Source organism: Oikopleura dioica, chromosome 2 (genome assembly GCF_907165135.1).
Source record: "Oikopleura dioica chromosome 2, OKI2018_I68_1.0, whole genome shotgun sequence".
Taxonomy (NCBI): Eukaryota; Metazoa; Chordata; class Appendicularia; order Copelata; family Oikopleuridae; genus Oikopleura; species Oikopleura dioica.
This window is the reverse complement of record NC_137292.1, coordinates 1997638-2023459: the sequence shown is the minus strand read 5'-3', so window position 1 is coordinate 2023459 and position 25822 is coordinate 1997638. Positions and strand designations below refer to the sequence as shown.

At 38.5% G+C, this 25822-nt stretch overlaps 9 protein-coding genes across 9 annotated transcripts; 4 read left to right on the top strand and 5 right to left on the bottom strand.

The window, feature by feature from the left end:
• Positions 1–1320: 1320 nt before the first annotated feature.
• On the bottom strand, positions 1321–2720 carry LOC145696560 (uncharacterized). Its single transcript, XM_081773622.1, has 6 exons — positions 2610–2720; positions 2446–2535; positions 2233–2406; positions 1883–2044; positions 1547–1735; positions 1321–1501 (listed from the first exon to the last, which is right to left on the bottom strand). Exons 3-6 carry the CDS (start codon positions 2395–2397, stop codon positions 1406–1408), a joined length of 612 nt encoding a protein of 203 aa, XP_081629748.1. The 5' UTR covers positions 2398–2406; positions 2446–2535; positions 2610–2720; the 3' UTR covers positions 1321–1405.
• Positions 2721–3650: 930 nt separating this feature from the next.
• On the top strand, positions 3651–5833 carry LOC145697564 (uncharacterized). Its single transcript, XM_081774786.1, has 6 exons — positions 3651–3654; positions 3709–3968; positions 4908–4974; positions 5014–5121; positions 5166–5342; positions 5544–5833. Exons 1-6 carry the CDS (start codon positions 3651–3653, stop codon positions 5831–5833), a joined length of 906 nt encoding a protein of 301 aa, XP_081630912.1.
• Positions 5834–6957: 1124 nt separating this feature from the next.
• On the top strand, positions 6958–8154 carry LOC145696785 (uncharacterized). The gene is made up of 3 exons (XM_081773874.1): positions 6958–7212; positions 7283–7551; positions 7851–8154. The coding sequence occupies exons 1-3, from the start codon at positions 7116–7118 to the stop codon at positions 8022–8024; spliced, it is 540 nt and encodes a 179-aa protein (XP_081630000.1). The 5' UTR covers positions 6958–7115; the 3' UTR covers positions 8025–8154.
• Positions 8155–8243: 89 nt separating this feature from the next.
• LOC145696784 (uncharacterized) lies at positions 8244–9948 on the top strand. Its single transcript, XM_081773872.1, has 5 exons — positions 8244–8448; positions 8663–8963; positions 9264–9422; positions 9465–9569; positions 9615–9948. The coding sequence occupies exons 1-5, from the start codon at positions 8411–8413 to the stop codon at positions 9849–9851; spliced, it is 840 nt and encodes a 279-aa protein (XP_081629998.1). The 5' UTR covers positions 8244–8410; the 3' UTR covers positions 9852–9948.
• A 127-nt stretch (positions 9949–10075) lies between these two features.
• LOC145698858 (sialate:O-sulfotransferase 2-like) lies at positions 10076–11234 on the bottom strand. Its single transcript, XM_081776083.1, has 3 exons — positions 10899–11234; positions 10432–10765; positions 10076–10388 (listed from the first exon to the last, which is right to left on the bottom strand). Exons 1-3 carry the CDS (start codon positions 11210–11212, stop codon positions 10128–10130), a joined length of 909 nt encoding a protein of 302 aa, XP_081632209.1. The 5' UTR covers positions 11213–11234; the 3' UTR covers positions 10076–10127.
• Positions 11235–11394: 160 nt separating this feature from the next.
• LOC145699572 (D-beta-hydroxybutyrate dehydrogenase-like) lies at positions 11395–12540 on the bottom strand. Its single transcript, XM_081776847.1, has 7 exons — positions 12439–12540; positions 12260–12395; positions 11978–12188; positions 11820–11938; positions 11695–11775; positions 11543–11651; positions 11395–11500 (listed from the first exon to the last, which is right to left on the bottom strand). Exons 1-7 carry the CDS (start codon positions 12474–12476, stop codon positions 11412–11414), a joined length of 783 nt encoding a protein of 260 aa, XP_081632973.1. The 5' UTR covers positions 12477–12540; the 3' UTR covers positions 11395–11411.
• Positions 12541–12569: 29 nt separating this feature from the next.
• On the bottom strand, positions 12570–14579 carry LOC145699548 (uncharacterized). The gene is made up of 5 exons (XM_081776815.1): positions 14212–14579; positions 13889–14117; positions 13349–13835; positions 13023–13305; positions 12570–12939 (listed from the first exon to the last, which is right to left on the bottom strand). The coding sequence occupies exons 1-5, from the start codon at positions 14508–14510 to the stop codon at positions 12654–12656; spliced, it is 1584 nt and encodes a 527-aa protein (XP_081632941.1). The 5' UTR covers positions 14511–14579; the 3' UTR covers positions 12570–12653.
• Positions 14580–15607: 1028 nt separating this feature from the next.
• LOC145698956 (uncharacterized) lies at positions 15608–17323 on the bottom strand. Its single transcript, XM_081776196.1, has 7 exons — positions 17200–17323; positions 17064–17159; positions 16872–16932; positions 16436–16485; positions 16237–16383; positions 16105–16194; positions 15608–15860 (listed from the first exon to the last, which is right to left on the bottom strand). Exons 1-7 carry the CDS (start codon positions 17245–17247, stop codon positions 15633–15635), a joined length of 720 nt encoding a protein of 239 aa, XP_081632322.1. The 5' UTR covers positions 17248–17323; the 3' UTR covers positions 15608–15632.
• Positions 17324–21402: 4079 nt separating this feature from the next.
• On the top strand, positions 21403–24293 carry LOC145696659 (uncharacterized). The gene is made up of 5 exons (XM_081773730.1): positions 21403–21531; positions 22344–22588; positions 22641–22791; positions 23015–23111; positions 23382–24293. Exons 1-5 carry the CDS (start codon positions 21498–21500, stop codon positions 23614–23616), a joined length of 762 nt encoding a protein of 253 aa, XP_081629856.1. The 5' UTR covers positions 21403–21497; the 3' UTR covers positions 23617–24293.
• The last annotated feature ends 1529 nt before the right edge of the window (positions 24294–25822 follow it).

The window sequence follows — 25822 nt, the reverse complement described above, 5'->3', positions numbered from 1 at the left end:
GTTCCAGAGCATTCGAATTCCGTTTCGTCTATTTTTAATAAGATCAGTTTCTTGTATTTTTCTTATATTTCTTATATTTCTTTTTATTATTTCTTATTATTTTTATTATTATTATTATTCTTATTATTATTGTTTCTTATATTTTTTCTTGTCAATAATTTTTATTCTCTAAACAGATTGAAATTATTTCAGAACAGTCTGATGGCTTCGTGCTTCTTGAAAGATTTTCTGCACTTCGGACAGGAACCAGATAATTTTTGAACACAAGGAAAGCAAAATTGATGACCACATACAGTTAGACATGATCGCTGACGCTTGTCTTTTTCATATGTTTCGAAGCAAACTGAGCATCTGTTCTGATCAGAGTCCTTTTGATCATCTTTTACTCCTTCGTTTTCTTTAATCTTAGCCATCAAATTTTGATATCGCTCCTTGTCTCTTTTACGCTCTTTCTCTAGATCAGATCGTAAGTTAGTCACGTGAGCGTCAATCCCTTTAATTTTAAGGTTCAATTTATCAATATCCGTCAAACATCTCTTCCGTTCGCTCTCAAGCTTTCCAATGTAATTAGATAATTTTGTTGATTTTTGGAAGGTATTATGGGTTGCAATGAAATCTTGAAGCAACACCGCTTCTTTCTGTCGCTCAGAAGGTTGCTTCTTGATTTCATTTGATTTCTTCTGCAAATTTGCCGTGAATTTCAGGTAATTCGTGTAGAGCACATCTGTTTGATGAATAATCGCTTGGACCCAATCCACATTATAGGCTTCATTAAGTAGTAAACGTCTGTCAAGAAGGTATGCTTTGTCGCTCATCCAGTCATCAAAATCACTATCAAACTTGTTGTACTTGAATTTATACCAGGTTGTATCGATAAAGCTTCCGTTTCTTCGAGTTATAACGATTTCAATGGCCCCATCAATATTTCCATCAAGAGCAGTGTCTATGTGAATAACCAGAAAATAGTCGTTCACTAGGGAGTCCGCCAGGATCTTTAGTGTTACATTTTTCTTGATTTTCGCCTTGAAATCGAAAAGTTTTGATGACATTGAATAATTTGCATATTGAAGATTCACAGATAGTAGCCCGAGAATCTCTTCTGTGGAAAGAAAGTTTCCAGTCTCATCAACGATATCAATTACTGATTTCTCCTTACGTTCCTTGTCGGTTAACTTGTCAGTGATGATATAACCTCTTTTCTCATCGAAAAAAATAAAAGATTTTTTATAAATTGTCATTTTTTGATCTGGTAGAGCTAGGAGCGCATTGGAGACAAAACTATCACATTGGTGCGATCTTGATCTATTCCAAGGATAAAAACTAGAGAGTGAATCAGTAAAGCACACATATATTCTCATGCAACGCTTACAGTAATTAAGCTTTATACAGTTGAAGAGAAAATTTTCTAGCATCGATCTCCAAGTAAAAGGTCAGGCTTGTTCTCCATGATTTTCAGAAGCAAGTTATCGATGTATCTCTTCAAATCGCGGATTTCCATGTCCTTTGAAACAAGTTTGCGACTTTCTTGCGAAGAAATAAATCTTACCTTCATTTTGACAGCGTATCTGAGCTCCCTATTCTTCGCCTCCAACAAATCATTCGCCTTTTCAAGCGGATCGTCTTCAAAAATCACTCTCTCCTTTGGCCTTCCTTCCTCGACAGGCTTCTTTTTAATTGACTTGCTGCGCTTGAATCCGCCAAATGACGCCGTCTTTAATTTTTGGATAATCCCCTTCTTAGGAACACATGTTTTTTAATGACTTGGTCCGAAAATTTCAAGAAATTTCGAGAATCAAAATTTGATGATAAATTTTGATAAAATTTTTTTAGCAAAAAAAGGGAGCTTGGTTATTTGCTTGATTGATTTGCTTCATTTTCTTACCTTACTGTCAGCTGGATCATCTGAGCTAGCATCAGACCCAGCAAAAGGATTGCCTGGAATAGGCTCTGGTCGACTGGCGGAAAGATCGATCATGCTCAACGACCTATCCCGCTGCATTGACGGACTTGTATTGGTCTTTGCGATCATTTCGGCTTCCGATGACTAAAGAAAATGACATCAATGGATTCACGCAAGTCTAGGAGAATCAAAAGACAAATGAGTTTGAATTAAAGTGCCAGCTTTGACTTTGAATGACGACAACCGCATTTTACGATGTTGGTACCACAAAACTGGGAGTTTAATAATTATTAACGATGAGTAATTATTCATCGAAATTGACCAGTTTTTACCTTTTTCGCGTTTCCAAGGACTTTCGGATTGGGAGGAATCGAAACTCGCATGGAAATTTTTCCACGATATTTGCCAGATTTCGACTTTAGTTCGAGATCTGGAACGTCTTTCACGGAGGATTCTGATCGATCGAAACAGATTGCGTATTTCGCTCGGCCGAACATTTTGTGATCCTAAATTTTCAAGAAAATGGAAAAAAGTAATTGACTTACATCGAGCTTTCCTTTGCCTTCTTTTGTGCAAACTTGAACCCGCAAGTTTGCAGTTTTTCTGATGTCAAAATCGGCTTCTTCGTTCCATCTATTTTTGGTATAAATTTGAAAAGGGACAAAAGCAAGAAAACAGCCAAAAGGGTCCAAATTTGTACCATTTTCCTGACACTGTTGGCGGATCTTACTGGATTAGAATCTGTCGCAAGACCTTTACCGTCGAATTCGAGAAGACAGAAAAGGTTTTCTGGAATATTGTCGCCCTTTTGTTGTTTTACAATCGAAGTTCAATGATTTGGTCAAAAAAATTTCTCGGTGAAATTTCTTTATTTTGAATGATTCTTGTTTAGCTTCGTAAAACAATTCCTCAAGGTCGTATGCTTTGTCGACCGTAATCTTTAGCTTTCCATTTGTCATTTTTAGAAAGTATCTGCGCTGTCGATCTTGTTCTCTTGGTTTCCCACTCGTTCAATGTATTTAGAGTGGATCTGTGGCTCTTTTGTGGTCGCTGGTCTTCTCGCTGGGGAAGTAAGGTTCTGAGCGTGTGCCAGAAGACTCAAGGACCGTAAAAAACGGAGCGGCCGCCTTGAGACTAGTGAGTAATAGAATTTTACATTTATGACATGGGCAAATAGACTTTCCTTTGGATGTTTGTTCTGACGACAATTGATTGTTCAACAAAAAGATACGTTTATTAAATATTCAAAAACAAGTTCTCTCAAAAAAAATATCTTGATTTCGATTGCTTCAGCCTCAGGGTCAAATCATTTGACCAAATGAGAGTAATTTGGAGCAGTTAGATTGATCACAGAAGGAAATATTCTATTACAAATATAAGACACCATAATGTTGATATTTATTTCAAAAATTAATACATTTCACTTTTTCCTGTGATTGAGAATCTAACAAAAACATTTTCACTAAACCAATCTAGCCGTCCATCCCCAAGCTGAAATTGTTACTAAAAATACAAGCGCCAAATCGTCATGGAGAAAAATCTCATGGTGTCCTCCTCTCTCATAAAAACCAGGAAAATGAAGAATCACATCCAAAAATGAACTGCTTTATTATTCTATTTCTGTCATTTTCTAGAGCTCAAGATTGCCCAGCTCTTGGTAAGAACGAGATTGGGACCGAAGGCTAAAATTTTTTTAGGGATTGTTGCTGATGGAAATTGCATTTACTGTAATGAAACGCAGTGCATAGGAATGAGTTTTCTTTACATTTTCTTTCAATAAAAATCACAGTTAGAGACGCAGTAAATAGGACTGAACTTCGGAGGCGCCTTTCTTTGCCACTGCGAAGCTGGACAGAAGTACAACCAGGATCGAGTTTGCGTTGATGAAGCCGACTGTTTTCCGGAAACAACGACTGTTGCAACAACAACTGAGAGAACAACAACGGCAGAAATGATCCATCATCAGATGGGGGGACAGAATAGCATGAGACCTGCTTCAACGACTTCTGTGCCGACAGCTGCGACGTCAGAAGCGATTCATATGACAGAACAAATGCTTGCAGGAAGGGTTTAAAGTATCTTTCTTCAAATATTTATAAAAAAATGACACCCTTATTTCGCATTCTGAGTCTTCTATCCCTTTTCAAGAAACAACTTCTGGATCTCCGGCAACTTACAGTCATCTCTCAATTTCTCTCTTTTTGTCGATTATCTGTGCAAAATTTCTAGGTGACATCGTTATGTCAATATCATAAACCAAAACCTTAAAGACATAACAGAACGTCAAACCTACTAATTTTACCCACTCTTTTAGTCGAATAAAATAACTTTTTTTGCAATTATTGGTCTCTCTTTGCTTGTGTTTTTGTTGAATGAGCTGTGGAGCTCGAGAAAAAAAGTGTTGGAAAGTGGGAGAAGTGCCCTTTTCGCTCATTTGGTAAACAGCTCGGCCTAGGGTTGCTACAAATTTCAGTTAACCAACGCGTAAATGCCATTCAAGCCAAATAAAAAAGAAAATGTATTTGTTGTTTTTTTTTTCTCTCTTTTTTTGGCCAAAATTCTTCGCCGATTCTTTGCAAATTAGCTTACCAGTAGCGTTTTACTGATAAAAAGTTGGACCAATCATGGCTGCTTCTTTTTTCTAAATCTTGATAAAATAATGCATTTTGTTTAAACTATCTTAATTTATTTTTTCATTAATGATGTGTTCAACAAGAAAAAGAGCAAGTTAGAATCAAAAGACAATAAATTTTGCTAAGCAAATGCTTTCCTTGCCCATTTCCTATTTAGATTAATCATCCCTCCGGCCGAGTAGAGTTAGTGCTGCTCCCAATCGACTGTGGAAAGTTTCTTTGTAAACGCAGTCCTCCAGGAGAGAGAAGTGGCACAAGCAAAATAGATTCGCATGATTACAAGGGCCAAATAACAAGGAGAGAATAGAGAGCCGAGACGAAAATGAGAACTTCTGTAAGATTACGAAAAAAAGCTTCTTTATAATGCTTTTTAGATTCAAAAGAAACAAATAGTCAAATCGTCAGGCAACGAAATTTCCCGCCCGAGAAAGTATTCTAAAGGTACCTCGGCAAATTGCTCTAGAAATCAAAAAATTTAAGCGTTTATCGAAATCAACGACGAAATCAAATTGACAAAAACAGAAGAAGACTTCGGAAATCCATTTTGTGAGAAAATTTTAGATGCTGAAACTTGTTTTCTATCCCAAGGTAATTAGCGCAAAAGCCGTTCAATAATAAGTTTTGGCTTTCAGAATCAAAATCAAAATGGACTTTGACCGTAAAACACGCTGAAAAAACCTACAAACTGAAGCCATCAAAAGAAACCGATCCGGTTCTGGTCGATCGAATTCTCGAAATTCTTCAAGCAAAGAAGATTGAGTTCCTGAAAAAGAGCGCGGAAGAAGCTGAGAGTCTAATCAAATCACAAGGTACACCTGAACATCTTTCGTAAGCGATAAACTCATTTACAAGCACGCTCATTAATTAGACCGTGAGCAACGGGTTAATTTATTTACAGGATCCTTTTCTGATGTCACGTTTTTTGACACGAATTCGACTCGAAAAAGGGTCCCCTTCAAAAAGGCCAAAGAAAAAATTTTGTTCAAAATTTGTTAAAAAATTTTTTTTAGTCAAAAATCAGCTCCAAAAACGCCAACACGAATTGGAAGTGCTCGTCCCAATCGCCGAAAATTTGGAACGAGACTCTGAGAAATTCGAGAAAACGACCAAAATCGTGAAACAGAAGAAAAAGCACCCATTTTTATTCAAAATAAAAAGGGCTTTGCTTTGCGGTTACCCAAAGGAAGGATTCGGCAGAAGAGCGGAAAATAATGAGGAAGAAGACATTGATAAGGCTTTCGAAAGCTTTAGGCGAAAAACGATCGCGACTGCTGCTAGTTTTGCTTCACCAATAAAATAAAAAAAATTTTCATTAAAAATATTTTTCGCATAAAAATTCAGCTTTTTTGATAATCAGTTTTGTCGAAAGAGACCCGTTATTGACTCAAGATTGTAAATCTGCAAAAAGCTTTTCGAATTTTGCGGAATGTTTTGCGGTCAAGAAGAAGCTGCAAGTATTCAACTTTAGTCGCTAAAAATATTTTTTGAAGAAATACCTCCTGTAACCGCTAGAAATTAAACAATGATGGATAATGCCATTTCTAAGAATTCATAAGAAAATCAAGAGGGTCCCTATTAAAATAAAGACTTGCAGCTGTATAAATAAGGGTTGCATCGGAAAAAATGTCAAAAATGTCAAATTCAAAACTTCACGTTTTATATAACCGGGAATCATATTTTTTTCATTTTTGAAGTCATTTCTAGTCGAAAACTTTGATAATTTTGCGATTTTTTTTTTTGACAAAATCGGCTTGAAAATGGCAATTTTTCACATCTTTTTCATTGATTGGACTCAAAGTGGCGCCCTGAGAATTCAGAAAGCTCGTTTATTCGATTTTTTGCTAGCTTTTTTTACCGAAAAATATCTATTTTTTCTATTCTGAGGATATTAACGCGAATACGATGGGAAATATTCTCAAAAACAATCCGGTAGAAGAAGCGATCGATCAAAATTAGCGAAATCCTATTCTCTTCCAAACATTCGTCATTTTACGCCGAAAGATTACGACTCCAATCATTTTTTTCTGGTCCCTAGTAGTTTGCATCCCAAACACCTCAAAACATTTTCGGCCAAAGCAAGAAAAAAAAAAAGAAAGTAGAGAAATTTGCGGAACGAAGCGGGCGCCCGTGAGCGCGCTAGAAAAAAAAACTTGAAGAAAAAGCGCGCGTTTTTTCTTTTAGAAAATATAAGTTTTCAAGATGCTTGAAATAGGAAGATCGAATAGAGATTGCTTGGCTATACTTGCTTTTATCGCACTGGCGGGGTTCTTTTATTTGAATCTTTTCGCTAAAGAGAGATTTTTCGGAGAAGTGGAAGAGTACCAGATTGATAAGGAAAGAGAGAAAAAAATGAAAAAAATAATTTCATATTTTTTTAATAAAAATAATTTTAATATTTCGGAAAAAAATAATTATCTCTTGAAAAGATCAGCGTTCAATACGAGCTTCTTGGTGAAAAAATCCGTCTTTTGGAAGAAAAACTAGAAGAGACAGACGAAGAAAATTCTGTCACTGAAAATGAAGTCGAAAGTCTCCGTGAAGAAATTCAATTTCTTCAAAATAATGCGGCAGCTGGAGAGTTAATGAAGAGTGATTCCCTCGAAACCCTTGGTGGAAGATTTTATCCAGCGCCAAAGGCGGAAGAGACGATTTCTGATGAGGAGTGGGAAGAGATAACCGGTAAGAAATCAGGATTTTCGGCTCGAAAATCTGCATCGAAACCTGAGTCAGCTCTTATCGTGAATTTCAGAGGACGAAGACGAAGATGAGTCATCAGAAAGCGAAGAAGAAAACTACGATGATCTGTACGAAAACGCGGTTGAAGAATCACAAAAAATCTGCCCCCTTTCAGCCGAATACACCGCCGCAGAATTCCGAGAAGAAAACGTTCTGGCAAAGTACGAAACCCGACCTGACAAATTCCTGACCTCTGTGCTGATGAATGGGCCCAACAATCAACTCTTGGGTTTGAGGGAAACAATGTTCATCGCCATTAAATTGAAGAGATCTTACATTATGGTAAGTTTGCTTGAACATCCGTAGGAGTCTTATCGACGCGATAATCGTATAATGAACATGCAAAATTGGCTTTTCAGGAATCTTAGAAAACACCCTTTGAGTAGGAAAAGTTCTAAAACGGAATTTTTTGTAATAAGAATATCAAAGTTATGACCACTTTTGAAACCATCAAATCCTCTTTCGTGGCCAGAAAAGATCATCCAGATTTTCCAGAAAACGGGATTTCCTGTCATAAGCGCGCCTTGAGCTATTTCTTGAGCCCTTCTTGAAATCCGATTTACAAAATTTCTTCTTTTCAGCCAAAATTCTTCAAACACGACCGAGCCGACCCAACAGCTGTCCACGAGTATTTGGAAGAAGTCGAGCCAAATGAGCGAGTTTCGATCCTGAAGATGCGACGATTAATGAACACAAAGCCTCTCGAATCCGTTCCAGATATTTGCGAAAACGGCGAATTCAGGAAACGGGCTTGAAATACGGTTGATTGAACGTTGCATGTTTTTTGGGTAGAAGACATGATTATGGCACTAACAACATCGGCGAGGGGTAAACATTTAGACCCAAAGCGGTGCTGTTTGCAGGAACAATACGGAGAGAGAAGTGCTCTTGAGGGGATTAAATTGAAAGAATTATGTAATAAATTATCGTCTATTTTTTATTTTGATCATTATTTCAAGCCAAACATAGTGTCTTTTACCAACTTGCCAGAAAAGGTGGTTCTCAAAATCAAGGCCGTCTGATCAAAACTTGCGAAAAGGTCGATTGCGAAGTTGACAATGTCAATTGCGATGAATGGAACGAAGGAGTTTGCTTGGAAAATGTGAGCCTGCCGAAGGTTCCGAATTTGAACAAAACTCCGATGAAGCTCTCTAGACTGGCGCAGGATGGAAATAATACGTGAGTCGATTTTGTATGCATATTTATTCAAAAAACTTAATTTTGTTACGCGCAGATGTTCCTAAGATTTTTCATAATCAAACCAAGCCAAAATCAGCTTTTCTTCTATTTTTATCCTAGTTATCCTAGACACCCTTATTTTATTATGTCTGATAAAAAAATGAAGCACTTTTTGCTAAAATCTCCTTGAAACTGAGCATTACCTGAGCTCTAGAATCATGGAAACAATCTACGACTCCGACCACTCTTGCGCAATCATGGCCTATCCCTACATGGACATCAACTTCGCCCGGAACCTCTTCCACCCAAAAATCAACGACGAAGACAAAGAACTGATGAAAGACATCATGAAAGCTACTGGTAGACCTTTGCATATCGAAGAAGTCGTGCAAGAATTCGTCAAGAACGCGATCGGAGGAGATGAAACGTATGTTTCTATGCACTGGAGGTACAATGCTGGAGACTGGTGGCATGGAGGCTGCGATATTAAGGATGGACATTATAAGGCAGCTAAGGTAAGTCCTGAAAGATTTTATCAATTTTTGAAGTAGATAGTAACTGATAAGTACAGTTCGATTTTACCATTGATGCTAGAAGGATAAGATTTCATCAGCCTCAGTGAGCCATATAAGCAGATTTTTTTCACAATTTTTTATTGTAGAAAAAATGAAGCCTTAGTTTGCTCAATTCGCTCATAACATTTCCTGCTCTGCAGTTTCATAAAATGAATGCACATTTTTTCTGACACTTAACTATGAAATATAGATCATTAACTTGAACCTTCGAAAAATAATGATTTTAAAATAACTCTTAAGCGTAATGGGGATGGTGAGGATAAAATCCCCGAAATCTGCCGAAAACTAACCTACATGCGCGATCCTCGAAATTTCGCAATGCAGGTCAACGAATTCCTGACAAAAACCTGGGCGAATGTCAACAACGAAAAAGGCCGAATCATTCCCAATATCATCAAGGTAGACATTTCTTTTGAAAGCAGAAATCAAAACATCTTGTAGACAATGTACATTGCAACTCCTCCATCAGAACTGGATTTGATGGAACGAATGCGAGAAGAATTGAAGAAGATCAACCCGGAGTTGAAAATCTTCGTTCAAACTGATGTAAGAAGGAAAAATGATGAATTTTTATTTACTAAAAAAATTAAGATTGAGCCCTTCATCAGAAAATACTACAAGAACGCTGGTTGCTCTGAGCTCGATGATCGATTCTGGGAAATTCTTTCGATGGCCGAGCAAGAGGTTTGCCTCCAATCTTCCGTCTTCCTTCATTCAGCCGGATCATCGTGGAGTAAAAACACGAACATTGAAAGAAGCATTCATGACTACCCTGTGAGAGATGGTGAAGTTGAAGCTTCCATTATGCCAAGAGGGGACTTCCGATAAAGTTCTTGATTAATTTATTATTTTTTTTTCTGTTTACCAGTTCACGATTCTGCCCTGCTTCAAACCTCGTTTGTAAATAAAATTTATACTATTTGGACTCATTTTCATTTAAAATAGAAATCATTTTTTAAAAGAAGCTCTTGACCAATCAAAAGCCTGCATTTTCTAAATGAGCCAATCAGAAGCCAAACTTGAAATTATGCTTCAAAAGTCGCCAATTTTTCGTCTTTATAGGAAAATGAATTTATTTGCAGCTTGAATTATCAATAAAAATCATTACAGGCTTCGATATTTGTTGTAAAGTCTTCTCACGCGATCTCGATCTTGCCTTATTTCAACTCCTTCGAAATCTTCAGCATTGAAATTCAAAAATTTCTCGCTCTTGTAATAGTTTGGCATTGGTGGGAGACCAGCTTCCTCGATAGCCTGTGATAGTTGGTAGATTGCTGCATCGACAGCTTCGATTTTCGTCGCGTTCCAGATTTCAAAGTCGAGTTCTTGTTTTGGTCGCTTGAATTTTTCGAATTCGGCTTCGGACTAAAATATCGTAGATAAGTATTTATGGTATCAACGCCCTTACATTTCTGATGCAATCGAGTCGTTTTTCAGCATCATCCGGTCTGAAGCCAATATTTTGCTCCAGAAAATAAAGCACTTTTTCCATCTCTTTCGCAGCGTTTTCCTTCAAATCTTCAAAGTAGACAATTTGGATTGGAATTTCACTTTCAATCTGCCCTTCTCGAATGTAAGCCTCGTTGATGCCCAACCATCGGCGAATCATGACTTGGACGAAGATGTCCCACTTTTCAGAGAGGAAGAGATGTTCTTTTGCGAGACCGGTGTGCCCGCCGTTTCGGTCGTATTCTCGAGAGTTTTTTCGGTTGAATTCGGCTTTGAAGACATCGTATGGATTTCTGAAAAGATTTTCCTGAGAAACCATATATCAATTTTTTTATTCGACAAAAGGGAGTTTCTTATTACTCCATCGTCGATTCTCGAGAAAAATGGCCTGAGTCTTTTTCAGTCTTAAGGATAATAGAAGTGTACCTGATAATAAGAATCGCCCCGTAAGCAAAGCTCAAAAAGCTCTTTCCATGATTTTTATTCCCAATCGTTCGCCCCGAGAGCATTTTCGCCGCTTCTCCAACAAAGCCATCCTCCGTTATCACTCTCGTTTCATTGTAAATACTCCCCGTATAAATCCCAGTAGCAGCTTCGAGCAACTGCCTGGTCCAAGTGTTCCCCGATCCCTGGGTAGAAGCAAGAGGAATTAGAGGAAATTCGCCGTCGTAGCCAAGTCGGACATTTTCTCTGCAATTTTCAGCCAAGAAAGCTGAGAAAAAGATGGTAAAAAGCTTCATTCGAGTCTTTTTTTTTTATATATTTTTTGATGGAACAAAAATGGAACCGCGCGTTTTTGGTTAAAACCAGCGGTAAGAGACAATGTTTTGAGATGAAATAATAAATTTGCTCGGAGAACTAGTTTTAGCTTTAAACAAAAAATTCGAACATTTTTTCATAACCATTTATTGCCAAAACATGGCTCGGAAAATTAAATAATTATTGAGCGGTCCAACCACCGTCCATGGAAAAATCAGAGCCGCGAATGTTCGCGCCTGCTTCTGAGCAGAGAAAGACGACCATTGCCCCTGAAAATGCTTGATTTTTAGATGAAAAAAGAATCTGAGTACCTAAATCTTCGATTTTCACGAAATCTCCAGAGGGCTGTTTTTCTTCTAGCAGCTTTTTCTTTTCGACTTCAAAAGTTTCGTTTTCAGCAGCGCGTTTTCGAATTTGAGTCTAAATCGATAAACGATATCTCAGAAAAAATTCTAGCTCGAACCTCAACTAAGGGTGTCAAAACCCAACCAGGACAAATCGCATTGCAGGTGATCCCGGTTTTCGCTGTTTCTAGAGCCACAACCTGAGGAATTCGAAAAAAAAAGACTCAACAATATATTTTCCAACCTTTGTCATTCCCAAAACACCGTGTTTTGCGGCGACATAAGCGATCTTGTTCGCCGAAGCGACTTTTCCATGAGCGGAGGAAATGTTTATGATTCGGCCCCAATTCTGCGCCTTCATATCTTCTCAAATAGAACGATTTTTATCACAAAAATTCGAACCTGGCAAAACCGCCTTGATCGCGTAGAAATTCGAAGACATGTTGATCTTGATGATTTGGTCGAATTTTTCCACCGGAAAGTCTTCGGTCGGAGAAGTGAATTGAATACCAGCATTGTTGACCAAAATATCAACTGGTTGGCCGAAGATTTCTTTGGCCTTTTTGATCCCTTCTTCGACTTTTTCAGCGTCAGAAACGTCGAAGCTCACGAACTCCGCTTTCGAAGCGTTCAAATTGGCAAAATTCATTGAAAGAAAACAATCACGTGACTTTCTTTTGGAACTTTTCCTTTGACATTTTTCGCTCTAAGAGAACCAAGAATTTTTTGAATCTCTTCATCCGGCCCAAATCCATTTATCGCCAAATTCGCCCCTGCATCAGCCAGAGACGTGGCTATTCCAAGACCGATGCCACTTGTACTGAGCGAAAAAATCAGGCGGAAAACTTAAATTCTCTTCAAACCTGCCGGTAACAAGCGCTAGGTGTCCTTTCAAGCTCATATTTTTACAAATGGCGGAGTTTTGATTTTTAAAAATTTCGAAAGTTCTTTATTGATTCTTCAAATCTGACGCAAGGAATGACTCATTATCTTTACTGAGACAAGATTTTTTGTATGAAATAGATCATGGTTTATTATCAAACGGAGAAAATAACAGAAAAGGTAGAGAGCGAGTGAGTTAGAGTCCTCTAGCAAGGATTTTCTTTTTAACCCAATCGTACGTAGTAGACAAAGAAGTGTAGAGACCTGGGTAGCCTTCCCACGCGCAGCCGTATCCTCTTGAAACAACACCCATCAGCGTAGCTTTTCCATCGACTGGGCAAATGAGAGGTCCTCCGGAATCACCCTGGCAAGCATCAGCACCCGCGTCGGTTTTTCCATCTCCGTCGAGATCGGGTTTGGCGGCGCAAATATCATCTTCGGCGAGTTTGTAATTGAGATTGGCGAAATTTGAGTTGTTCATGCTTTTTAACGGTTTTTTTTATCTTAAAGTCGACTAATTTTCAAAAGTGAAAAAAATCATTTTTATCAAGAAAAAAACCCGTGCCAATAATCATGTCCCATAATATTGACGCCAACAGACATCAACTCAGGAGAAAGCGAACCACCGGATTTCAATGTGCCCCAGCCAGCGACCCAACAGCCTGCGCCGTGAACTTCCTTTTTCTTTGGAATACAAGCGATTCGCGTCTTCTTCTCAGGATCTGCTTCGAGAATGTCTTCGTTGAATTTGATGATGCAGACGTCGTTGTTTCCAGAGTTTCCATCGCCTCTCTGTCCGTATTCCCAGTGATTGTAGAACTTGTCAGTGGTGAGTCTGTACTCTTGGCCTTTAAAAAAACGGTTAAATAAGGAAGGATGTTGTGAGCTTACTGTCAAATCCATATCTTCTGAGATCACCAAATACTCCCGTTATGCTCCTCATTCCTCTGCAGCAATGAGCGGCAGTGGCAACCCATCGATTCGCAATGATACTTCCACCGCAACTGTAAACAGCGTTGCTGTATGCTCTCAATTCAAGTCGAACGATCCAAGGCCATGCATTGTCAGCAGCGGCTACTCCACCGACGATTCTGTTCTCTTCGTCGTCGGAATCTGAAGATGCGCCGAAGAGGGATTTTTCGGTGAGATCGAAGTTTTCTTCTTGAGTGCAAGTGTTCAGATTCGCGGTGATTTCGTTTGTCAGAGCAACGAATTCGCCGCTTGGAGTCTTGTCCGATTCGTCATCTGGAACTTCTGGTTCTGTTGGTTCTTCGGGAGTTTCAGGTTCTTCAGGTGTTTCTGGTTCTTCGGGTGTTTCGGGTTCTTCTGGTTCCTCTGGCTTTTCGCAAGCCGGCATCTGATTACTCCAAACTTTTTTCTAGAACAAAGAAAATAAGATTTTTTTCGAGATGAATTTAAGTTTTATTTTACCGTTTTCCAAGTGTTTCTGTTTCTAGCAAATATTCTTTTGCAAAGATGCCAGGTCTTCTCCTTATTTTCACATTCAAGTGTGTACATCGCTCTCGCTCTGTTGATCTTTTTCTGCATCTTTAACGTGCCGTACACCGTGGAATGATCGATTCCCTTTTCACAAGCATGACTTTTTGATCCTTTTTGAGCGACATCGTCACATGCCAGAGCGAAGTTGTCAGGGAGATTTCTACAAAGATTTTTTGATTTCTCTTTAAAATTTCAGAATGATCTTTTTATGTGTCAGTAACAGACTGTAATTGATAACATGCTATGGTACTTACTGTTTCATGACACTTGGTGGATTGCCGCACATGACCTTCAGCTCAGGAACGGAATTCGAAGGCCAGTTAGCCTTCTTTCCACTTGGACACTTTGGGTAGCAAAACACCTTTGGATTTCCAGATCCATAGCCTTGGCAATCCCACCAGCCTTGGCCTCCAATGCTGTAGGTCTCTTTTACTTCATCGACTTTCGCATCGCATTTAGCAGTTCTCTCCTCGAGCTCTTTTCCTGCCAGATGTTTGTGGCCTTGATAGTATCCCGCCGAGACGGAGGCGATAAGGACGCTCGAAAGTTTCATTCTCTAGTTTATTCTTTGAAAATTTATACTTTTTGAAAGATGTGTTTCTTATAAATTTCCGAAACGAGAATGAACTATTTTCTGGCGATTCTCTTCGAGTTCTCTCTCCATCTCTCTATCGCGATGTTGAAGTAACAAACATGAGTTTTAACCGCGAAATGTTTATCATCGGAACAAGGCTAAGAGACCTACCTCTCAAGAATTGCATGTTGTTATTTGCATCTATCAATACTTTGAAATAAGATCAACTCTCAGGCACAATTTCTATATAACTATTGCAGAGAAAACAATAATAAATAATTATAAATATTAGTAAAAAAGTTTTAAAGCAAAATTAAGGGTGTCAACATCGATTTTGTCAAAGTTTGCCAAGTTTGCCAATTTTGACAAAATCGATGTTGACACCCTGAAACGGCTTCTTTTAAATCTATTAGAGCAATAATCAACTTATAGAAGAACGAGGTCTCGTGACCAGTTAATTAATTTTTATCAATCTCTGAATACCGTTTTTAAATTATTTCAGGGTACAGAAAGATCAAGACGCTCCCCTTGGGGGTTGAATCCCTTCATACAACATCGATTCTGTTCTTTTCTCGCTCAAAAAAACGGAGTGGTTAGTGTAAGAGGATGATGCTTTTATAATGAGATTTCGAATAGTTGATTTTTATAAATGATGCCGCGACAAAAGTCACTTTTGTAAGGAAAAATAATACTGGAGAGATTTTTATGATTTTTAAGAGAATCTGTTGATGATGCTGGACTCTCGTTTTACTGGCTTTGTGGTTTTTCAGTAACCATAATGGGGCTTATTCTGGTAAGAATGTGTGTTTATGGATAAGATGGTGATTGAGTACAACTAACAGCAATAAAAAAAGTGCAGAAATTATTTGCTACTGAGACAATATCTAACCTCAAGTTTTTTGAGCCGATTAACATAATTTCAAAGTATTACATTCGATATTTGGAGCGATGGTCCGCCACGAAGCATGAAAAATTATTCAATTCTCACGTGGGAAATATTTGCTCCCTTCCATCATCGTTTTCCGGCAATCAAATTGTAATTAATAAATGTGAAGATGTTTAAATTTTAAATTTGAAATCTGCGAACTTTTTATTCTGAATTTAAATACAGTCATTTTTGAAGCAAGTTTCCAGAGCGGCAGTCATTAATTTTTGCATGAAATCTTGAATCTCGAGCTCTGTAATTGTCATCTTGTCCGCTGCGGCGTTTCCATCGACGTTGACCGAGTTAAGGAGGCCTCGGGAAGTGCTTTGATCGACGTTTTCGTAGAACTTTGACATCATTCCGCCCATGGCGATTACTTCGGTCATTCCATTGAGCGCTCCGTTCTAGGTTGAAAAGTTGGTTCTCTTCCTTGATTTCAGAAAAAAAAAGAAAAGAAAGAAAGGTACAAAAAATAAGGGGCAACTTGAAAAGCTCTTAGAGAGGAGTCAACTAAAGTATCAAAATTTGAATAATTTATCCTCCTCAACACTGTAGAGTTAACACTACAGACGGGTCAGTATCTGTACAGACGGTCTTGGAAAAGTACAATTATTAAAACAACTGAAGTGCAAAAATTAATCGACTTACTGGTTCGCTGCCATCGATGCCATCAAAAATTGAAATGATCGTCTGCGCGAAGCTTTTGTTCAAAACCGCACACGATGTGGCGAATTCGCTCTGAGATCCGATTAGGAAGCGTTCGCCCGAGAAAAAAGTCACCTTTGAGAGCACTCTGTCATGGTCGAAATCGAACTTCTTTCGGGCGCGCATGCCGATTTTTGGCAGTTCCTCGGTTTCGCCGATTTGCGCGCTCATGATTTTCATCGCTTTTTCGGTGCATTTGGGAATTTCTTTTTTGATGTTGATCTTTGAAAAAAGTCATGTCCGGGAGCGAATTATTGATAAATAATATACTTACGACTCCATCGCCATTATCGTCGCAGAAATCAAACGCAAGGTCAAAATCCGCTGAAAAATGAAATAAACGGTCACAAATTTGACCTTTACTAATTTTTTAAAAAAGCCGACAGTGCTGAAAATGTCACGACTGTCACGAATGTCACGAATGGCACGACTGTCACGAATGACAGGAATGGCACGAATGGCACGAACGTCAGGACTGTGACGCTTGTCACGAGTGGCACGAACATCACGACTGTGACGAATGTCACGACTGTAACGAATGCCACGAATGTCACGAATGGCACTAATGTCACGAATATCACAAATGGCACGAATGCGATGAATATCACAAGTTGCATGAATGTCACGAATGTCACAAAATCGTGACAGTCGTGACATTTTCAGAACTGACCTTAAAAAGCGCCTATTTTTCGCTGTTAATCAATTTTTACCTTCTTTCAATGAGAGTCCATAGGGAAGTTTATTTGCTTCGTCGAGTCTTCGATAGGTTTTCTAAAACAGAAAACGTGATTGCTCTCGCCGCGCCCCAAAACGCGATGAAAGTGGAAAGTTGAGTAAATTCATTAAAATCGTGTTTGCTTCGAAAATAAGCCAACTTTCTGGGCTGGGAGGAATAAACTCACATTGCGACCTTTTCCATTCGATTTCGTGTAGTACTTCACGTTGTGCTTCAAATTCCCTTCGAACTCGCTTTTGAATTTCGCCCCGATTTCCTCCATCTAAAATTTCATAAAAATCCAAGACCAATTTTTATTTAACCTGATCAGACGCAGCAAGGCCCAATAAAGCCAAAGAAAAAATTTTCATGTCTTTTTTTTCGCTCAAAATTTCTCAATTCTTTCCTATTGAAATCAGGTTATTGAATGAAAAGCCATGTTTATTTGAAATCTAAACAAACAAATTTGAAAAAGACGTCCTCGACGGACTTTTTCGAAAAAGAAAAAAGAGCGAAGATCAGCGAGAAAATCAACCAAAAATGGATAAAATGATGCTTTTTCATTTGGCGCAGTGATAGATGCAGAAAGATTGTTAAAATGAAAAGCTTTTACTGAAAATGATGCTAGACAAAAAGATCCCGGAGCGAGACGTTCTCTTCAAAAGAAGAACTTGAGAATCTCTAGAAGCTGGAATTTTTGTTTTGCCACACTTAGATAAAATTTTAAGCCACAGTCAATAAACTGAAAATTCTCTAGAAAAACTGTTGTTGTCAGGGCAAAAATCTTGATAGGATCAGTCCTTGGCTTTCAATGTCCGAGCAAGAGCAACTTACAGTAAGTTTTATGCAAAATTTTCGAAAAAAGAGAAAGTATTTTCAGGTTATTTTCTTCAAACGGAGGAAGAGAAAAGTTTAATCATTTCCTAAATCAAGGAAGTGCTCACTGAATATTGTCGAATTCATCGACTACATTTTGAAACTCAACTTCAAGCAATGATAACCTTTCGCAAAACTGACTGTTCAAGAAAATCAATAAAGTGACTTTTCTTTTAACATTTTTTTCTTGAACTTGCCCGGCCTTTTAAATTGCGCCTCAAGTTCAAGAGAAAAATTAAGCGGTAAAAGGGGATGAAATTTGGTTTGGTGGTTGATCCAGGAAATCAGATTGACGCAGTTGTAGTCTTGTTGTGTTTTTCTGGAGCATTGTTGACCGCAGGATGAGGTAAGTGTGGCGCGAAATTTACAGATTGAAATTTCCTGGCGGCCGTTGTTTGCGGGCCGAGACAACTGGCCAGGGAGGAGATTTTATTAGTTGCAATTAGTGGAGCTGACGTCTCGAGCTAAATTCAATTCGTTTCTAGTGATAAGAGTTTTTTTAGAGTTGGTTCAAGAAAATTGATCGAGCCTGTGACCTCTGCCTTCGTTGTAGCCAATCATATTTCAGAATTTTTTGAAAAGCCAATGGGAAGGCGTTAAAGGCTCTCTTTCCATTGGTCTTCCAAAATATTATGAAATCTGATTGGCTGAAACGAAAGCACATTCGATAATAGCTTAATCGATAATATAATTTATTTTATATTAATTTTACATTTTTGTCCATTTTTGGAAGAGTCGGTTTCTTCAATCAAAAAAAATTTATAAAAAAACTTTTCTAGAGCCTCAACTTTCTTTTGAAACAAGTCCTGGGAGCAAAAAAACACGTGTTCCCCGAAAAACCTCAGAACTGACGTTCCTCTCAAAACACAGCTTGTTCCTTTTTATTTGATTCAATAAAAATAGAATCCTTGGAAAAAAGAGAAAGCAATGAAATTATTGCCCTTCTTGCAAGCTTGATCTTGAAGCCTAAGAAACAAATTCTGTTGCGTCATAATAATCCACGATTTTCGTATCGTTCGGATTGATAAATTTATCAAGTTTTGGAAGGGAGAAGCTTACGTCGCGAGCCATTTTTCGAACTTTCGATCGCTGAACTCGCATTTTTTACAAAAAAACGGAATCGGACTTGAGGATGATCTCTCTAAAATATTCTAGACAGAAGTATCTAAAACGAACTCATATCAGCTCCGGAATAATCTGATCTTTAGATCGCGGCGAAAATAAACGATCTACAACGCGAAATAAACTTTTCCTGACCCTACAACTCAAATTTTGCTGATCAAAAAAAGAGAAGAAGCGAGGAAAAACGGTGGTTCTAAACGAAGAGAAGATAGGATTTGGAGTAAGGAGATGCTAGCCGGTTATGCAAGTTGATGACACACGAAAGTATCAAATTTGCAAATTGCTAATTTTTTGATTGGATAAGAGTGAGTTTTGAGATAAACACTCTGAGAATAATATGAATGGTAAAAAAGGGCGAAACTAACCATCAGCTTTATCAAGGGGTCTACCCTTAAGGTGACCCCCCTCAATAAAAGACCTTAACCGGGTGGCGGGCGCCCAGGTTCACAATCGATTGGTTCACAATTTTGTGAACCCGGTTCCGGAACCCGAATTCTGTGAATTTCGGTCAAAGAGTGAATCAAATTGACTAAAGGCGCGGTTGTAGAGAAAGCTTATAACGTCAAAAATGAGTTTCTCTAATAGAGAATTCTTAATGAAATCAGGCGCGAAGCGCATAAAGACCCCTGATTTCATTCTTTTAAAAATTTTGTGAACCGGGTTCACACAGATTGTGAACCTGGGCGCCCTACACCCCCTTAACCCGACGGGAACCCCCAGTGGATACTCCCTAACCCTATCCCTAAATTTGTTATTTGAAATCTTTAGCCGAAAAACCCGAAAAACACGTACTACTAGCAAATATCACGTGAAAAAAGCTCTTTCGTTAGTCACATGATCAATGATCACCGATCAGCCCTAGCCTTAGTATATTTTTAACTTCGAGACGGGGGCATAATCCATGCGTAATTCAGCGCTGCTCGGTTATTTTTAATTGAGTTTTCTTTTTTCTTCATTTTGACTTGGCGGCGGGTGATTACGGCCCAAACATGGGCTTCCTGCTTTAGAACAAATTCGAGCGCGTTGCTAAAACATCCAAATTCGACAACGCATATGCGTGACCTGTTCTGTAAATATTCAATCACACGCGATAATTAATCGCAATTGACATCATAATTGCCAGTGAAGACAAACGAGAGGAAAATATTGATACAAAGCGGCGCCGAGATGGCATTTTTTTCTTTTATTGAAAAATGATAGATTCATTTTAGAAGATATTTTTCATTTTTCCGAGGAAAGCAAAAGAGTGAACATGGTTGATGGGATCTTTTTCTTTATCGTCCTGTTTGAGTGGCTTAAATATTATGTGATTTATCAGATAGCGAAGCCGATTCTAGAGCTAGACAATCCTTCATCCCTAGCACTAGAATATTTTACCCTCGGCTCGGCAACCTGAGTGAAAAACCTGACTTAGACTCTGAAAAAACTAAAATGAAAAGCCGCGTAGCGGCTTTTTTTTCGAACGAAGCCGCGAAGCGGCTTCGCAAGAAGAAACATATCGGTAAAAAAGATTTACTTTCGAAGCCGCCCTGCGGCTTCGTTTTTCAAAAAACCGCTACGTGGTTTTTCATTAAAGCTTTTTTTTAGAGCCTGACTAAGGTTTCAGGCTGCCGAGCCCAGATTTTACCATCCCACGTAGCTCCCACAGCTTCTTGATAAAGTTATCGCACGTGATCTCAATTTCCCTATTTGAAAAACCGCTGCTCGGGGAATAAGGATACTGCTCATCCACAGATTTGTTCTTGATCATCCCTAAAATACAATACATGATGTATGAACTTACGTCTGGAGATCGTTACCTCTGATGCATGAAGTGTAGACCTTGTGAAAATCGTAAAGATTGATTCGATAGTAAGCTGGATTCGCGAGGGTAGAAAGAAAAGGAGAGAAAAATATAATATTTGCTACTTTCATTTTGAACCCTTTTCAATAGGTGAATCAAATGAGGAAGTGTACTTCTTTATATACTTTTTGAGAATCTTGTTCATAATTAAGGCTTCTCTTGAGAACGAAGGACGAAATGAAATCTCAGCAGATCTAACTGTATTTCAAGATTGAAGTGAGAAATAATTGATAGTCGTTGAGTTGGGATACTGGACTCCTCAAGATTCGATGACACTTTAGAATGGACAGCTACTCTTGGAGAGGGTTTTAATGCAACAGTGGATGAAAATGTTGGAGCCCTTGTTAAAGCTGACTGTAAGGAGCGAGAGGGCCAAGTGGATTTGATTGGTTTTTGAGATTTGAAGATGGTGCTCAATTGCAAGAAAAAAGTCGAAATCTTATTTCCTAATTCTATTTTTGAGACAAACTTGCTTGTTAATGAAGTACGATATCGGCATCCGTTCATTTTGTCCCGAAACTTCCGTTGATGTTGCAGAATCGCATGAACTTGTAAAAGTAGCTTTATTGTGTAACCAGAATTTGTCGTGGAGAAATCTCGTTTGGAAAAGCGCGATGGCGCGGAGGGTGCCGCCGTTGCGCCACCACGGAGCACCAAGATCGAGCCGACCCCAACCCAAAATCTGGTGCAAGTTACTCTTCGATCAAGGAGATTCGGTAATACTTACGGTCTTTTTACACTTTTTGTTTTGTCTTCAAGAAGAAATAGAGCAGCGGAAAAATGAAACTTTTGGCAGTCACAGCTTTTTCAGCAGGTATGTTTTCATTGTTTTTTATCGAAGAAAGATTTTAATGATAAGGGGTAGCCGCGTGCGGCTTTTATCAGAAGACGGGTTATTTTTATGGAAATTCTTATGGCGATGAATAGTTTCTAAGAATAGTTGGAAGATAGCCGCAAACGGCTTTCTTGTCAATTGATTATCTGAAGCAAAGTGCGGCTAGACGCATTTTTCGACTCGAAAGTTGCAAGAGACTTTCTCGCTTGTCGATTTCCCCTAAGATCTAGAAAGCTTTCTGCGTTTTATAAGTTGATATATTTCTTTTATTTTTCAAAAAAGCCGCACGCGGCTTTGATTGCGTTATTATTCTTTCCAGTCGTAGCGTGTTTTTTGATGACATTAATCTTCTGTTGAATTTTTTCTGAGTCGTGTTGGGTTTTTTCTGATCCATTTTGTTTAATCAAAAATCAAGTTTTCATCATTCTTGTCAAAATCCTGCCTCTCTGATCTTTTTGCTTGGTGTATAAAACAAACCACGCGTTCAATTTTTTCCTGATTTTTTTTAAAAATTCACGGAAATCCGAATCCATGATCAATAATTTTTTTTTTGAAAAAAAGACCATAAGTCAATTTTCTGTTTACAAAATTTAGAATTTCACTTTTTCATGAATGATGTTAAAGTTCAAAAAAGTCCGTTAAGTATCTCATTGAAATCTTCTTGCAGTAAATATTCGTTAATAAGAATTTCACGCCATTGATTAATTCAAGCCCGTTACAAAACCTGCCGTTCAACTTTGCGGCTGCTAACGATCTGTTAACAACACTCATTACCACATTTTCCTCTTTAGTTTTCGGACAGAGCTCGGTTCTCTTCGGAGGCGGAGACGATTACATGACTGAGGAGTATGGAGACGATGGCGCAGATCAGGATGCTCTCGACCTGGCGCGAGCGAACAAGACGCCGGGCAAGATTCCTGGCTCTCGAAAAGGAGGAAGAAGGAAGATGATCAACGGAATGGCGACAAAGAACTTTTGGGAATTCGAGCAGTACGGCTGCTGGTGCTTGGAGAATAAGGGTCGAGGACAGCCACAGGTAAAATCGAAAGAAAAAGAAGACCTTCTATTTGACCCTCTGTTCAATTTAGGACGAGCTCGATTTCGCCTGCTTCGCCCATTCCAAATGCTGGGGCTGTGCCCGAGCTGAAAACGGCAAGGAATGCGATGGCCTTCAAACTTCCTACAATTGGCGATTCATCAAGGATGGCTCCACCGGCGTCAACATCGAAATCGCCTGCCGTAAGTTCCAGCAGTATTATATTAATCCAGCTTAAAATATTCCACCCAGTTTTGGTGTTTATGATTTTGAGCGAACGTAAAATATTATTTCTTACGTGTTCGTTCTGTTTTAGAAAACTTGTTCAAAACGATAAGAACATGAAATGCGATAAGGATCTACTTCGGAGGCAATTTTCAAATTGGAAAAGCGAGTTTGACCCACAGTTGAACTTCTATTTTTTAGTTGATCAGGATCCATGCAAGCGGGCGATTTGCGAGTGCGACAGAAAATTGGCGCTGAATCTTCGCGACTTCGAATACGTCTACAACTCTCAATTAAGGTAAAGGGTCCCCTTATTTTTGGAAGTAAAATAAAGGGTGTTCCTCTTTCGAGAAGAAGATAGTATAAATCATCGAGGCATTGTTTGTCAAAATTTTGGTTAACCAATCAGATTTCCCCATTTCGCCGGTAGGCCAATCAGATTCATGATTTTTTTTTGATGATTTGGATCTGAGACGGATTCCCTCTTTCTAAGTCCAATTTTTTTCTCGCGCCGAATTACCATAATATCATCATCCGAATAACCCACGCCCTAAATATTTTTCCTTAGAGACCAATCTTTAAAAGCCGACCAGTGCAAGACTGCCAACAAGGGCCCGGTTTTAGCTGGACGATCACTAGCTCTTGGAGAAAAAGAGAAGAAGGCAGAACTGGACTCTTGCTGCGGCGATGAGATTTTCAGGTATCCTTTTGCGACAAATGGTGGACTAAGAGCTTGCTGTGGAACGAGGACTTACAATACGGAGACATTGGAATGTTGCTCGCAGGAATGTGGTTCAGATTGAAGCCAAGATATTGCATTTATAGTTGCTTTCTTTTCTGAAGGCTCCAAAAATTCGAACCTTTATATAGGAGGATTCAGATATCCGGTCGATTGGAATGTGTCCTCTTTAAAATCTTCGATTCCAGGTATTTATTCTTATATTTTTTATTTCTTTTCTTTCAAATTTTCAATCAAAAAACGCATCATCTTAAATATTCAATTTTAAATCATAAATTATGATGAGTCAGAAACGCCGCTTGAAAGCTTCAAATCTTCAAATCTAATTTCGTGAAAACATGGCGCGACGTTTGTTTCAAAATACGGAAGTGAGTTGGAGAAACTCTCACACAACGTGTTTGAAATTAAACACCATTCCGACAAATGAAGATTAGAATCATCCTTTTTTTATAAAAACAGAATCTTCAGAATATTCTGATCTTTTTGATTGAAATCTGGGGGAATACCCTTAATTGTTTTCAAGTTATATTTAATTCATTTTTTTGATTGAAGATTTGATTTAAGGAGAAAGTAAGAATAAACTCGTTTAAAATGTCAGATAATGACCTTTTCACAATATTTTAAAAATTAAAAAAAAAACTGCTTTCAAGTTCAAAGAACACACTTTTTTTCGAAATGTGATGGACATTTCGCGCTAACTGTACATAATTTCAAGTTTAAATAAACATCTGAATATACTGACTCTCGAATTTTTTATGCAGTTTTATTCACAAAAGGGTCATTGTCTGATTGAAACTGGCGATTCTGGCGGCTGGAGCAGATTTGATTTGGAAAGAGTGCAATTTGTTTGTGAAATATTGTTGTTGTTGGTGCAGGCAACGGTAAGTTGAAAGGAACTCGGTCGGGAGGACGAGCTGTCCAGTTTTTTGATTGTTGAATATCTAGAATTTGTTGAGATAAAATAGCTTCAGAAAAGAGAAAGATGAAAAATTCTCAGAGGCTACTCTTTTTCGTTCGAAAAATGGATTTATTTTGTACCTGGCAAAATCAAATTCGGATTTGCGCCGTGGCCTGCGCACAGTGGCGCTGACATCGCCGAACAAGTCCGAAATTCCATTTGGACGCGACAGGAACCACGTTATTGGAATCAACACAGGATGCAGGTACGCCATCACGACGCTCCATCGCAAGGCTAGGCAACGTAAAAAAGGTTTTTTTATTTTCATTATTTACCTGCGTGGAACCACGAAAAATTCATACTAAGAGGGTGAAGTAGCTGCAGTAACATGAGAATGTTTCGCGGGAGCCAACATATTGAGTACGCAAATATTATCAGGAGAACTAATCAATGCTCTTTTACCAAGATAAACTTCCATAATCAATAAAGGGGTCATAATAAGGCTGGCGTCAGAAATCGACAAAAAATTCGACAAATTTTGCTTGGGCTACTACTCGGCTGCTGATTTGTCGGTTAACCGAATCCAGGCTTCTGATTGGTTGAAAATTCCAAGGCAAAAATTGTCGAAATTTTTTTGTCGATTCGTGACACCTGCCCCTTAATATCCCGTTTTTAAGGGGGATGCCCTTAAGCATGATAATTTTTTAGTTGAGAACATTTCCTTGTTTGTTCGTATCAGATACAGTTTTGCTTCTTTTTGACATATTCTTCACGACAGTAGATGAAAATGAACCCTGAAAGCCTCAATCAATATTCTAACGAAAACAAATTCAATAAAATAAAGAATGCTAAGCAAATGAAAAATCAATGATTAAAAATTGGCATCCTCACGTGACCGAGCTTATTGCTGGCCGATTCAGGATTATCCATCGTGATTTCCTTAAAATCATTGCTTGTTTTTTTCCTTCTGTATCAATTCGATTGTTGGTCAAAATTACCTGGCGGCTGAGCATGCTGGAGCTTCGTCCATTGCCTCTGATAGAGTCTTCGCTGAGCCTCTCCAGGTCGCCAGATCGGGATAAGCTCGACTTGCACACCTTTTAACAGCTCAAGTTATTTAATATTCGCATCAATCTTCTTCCAAGATAGATGGGATCAAGCTATTTTCATCTGGAAGGGATTTTTGATAATTCAATGGATTAAAAAAGATCTTGAAATAGGGATAACTTATCCCTCTTTTAGGATTTTTACATTTGAGTTCAGAGTCTGAACTTCAGACATTGGCAACCTCTGTAGAAAACCTGAGTCAGGGTTAGGGTTACTTACGATGAAGCCAATGATCAAAAAGGCCAAATTGGCGAACGCCTGACCA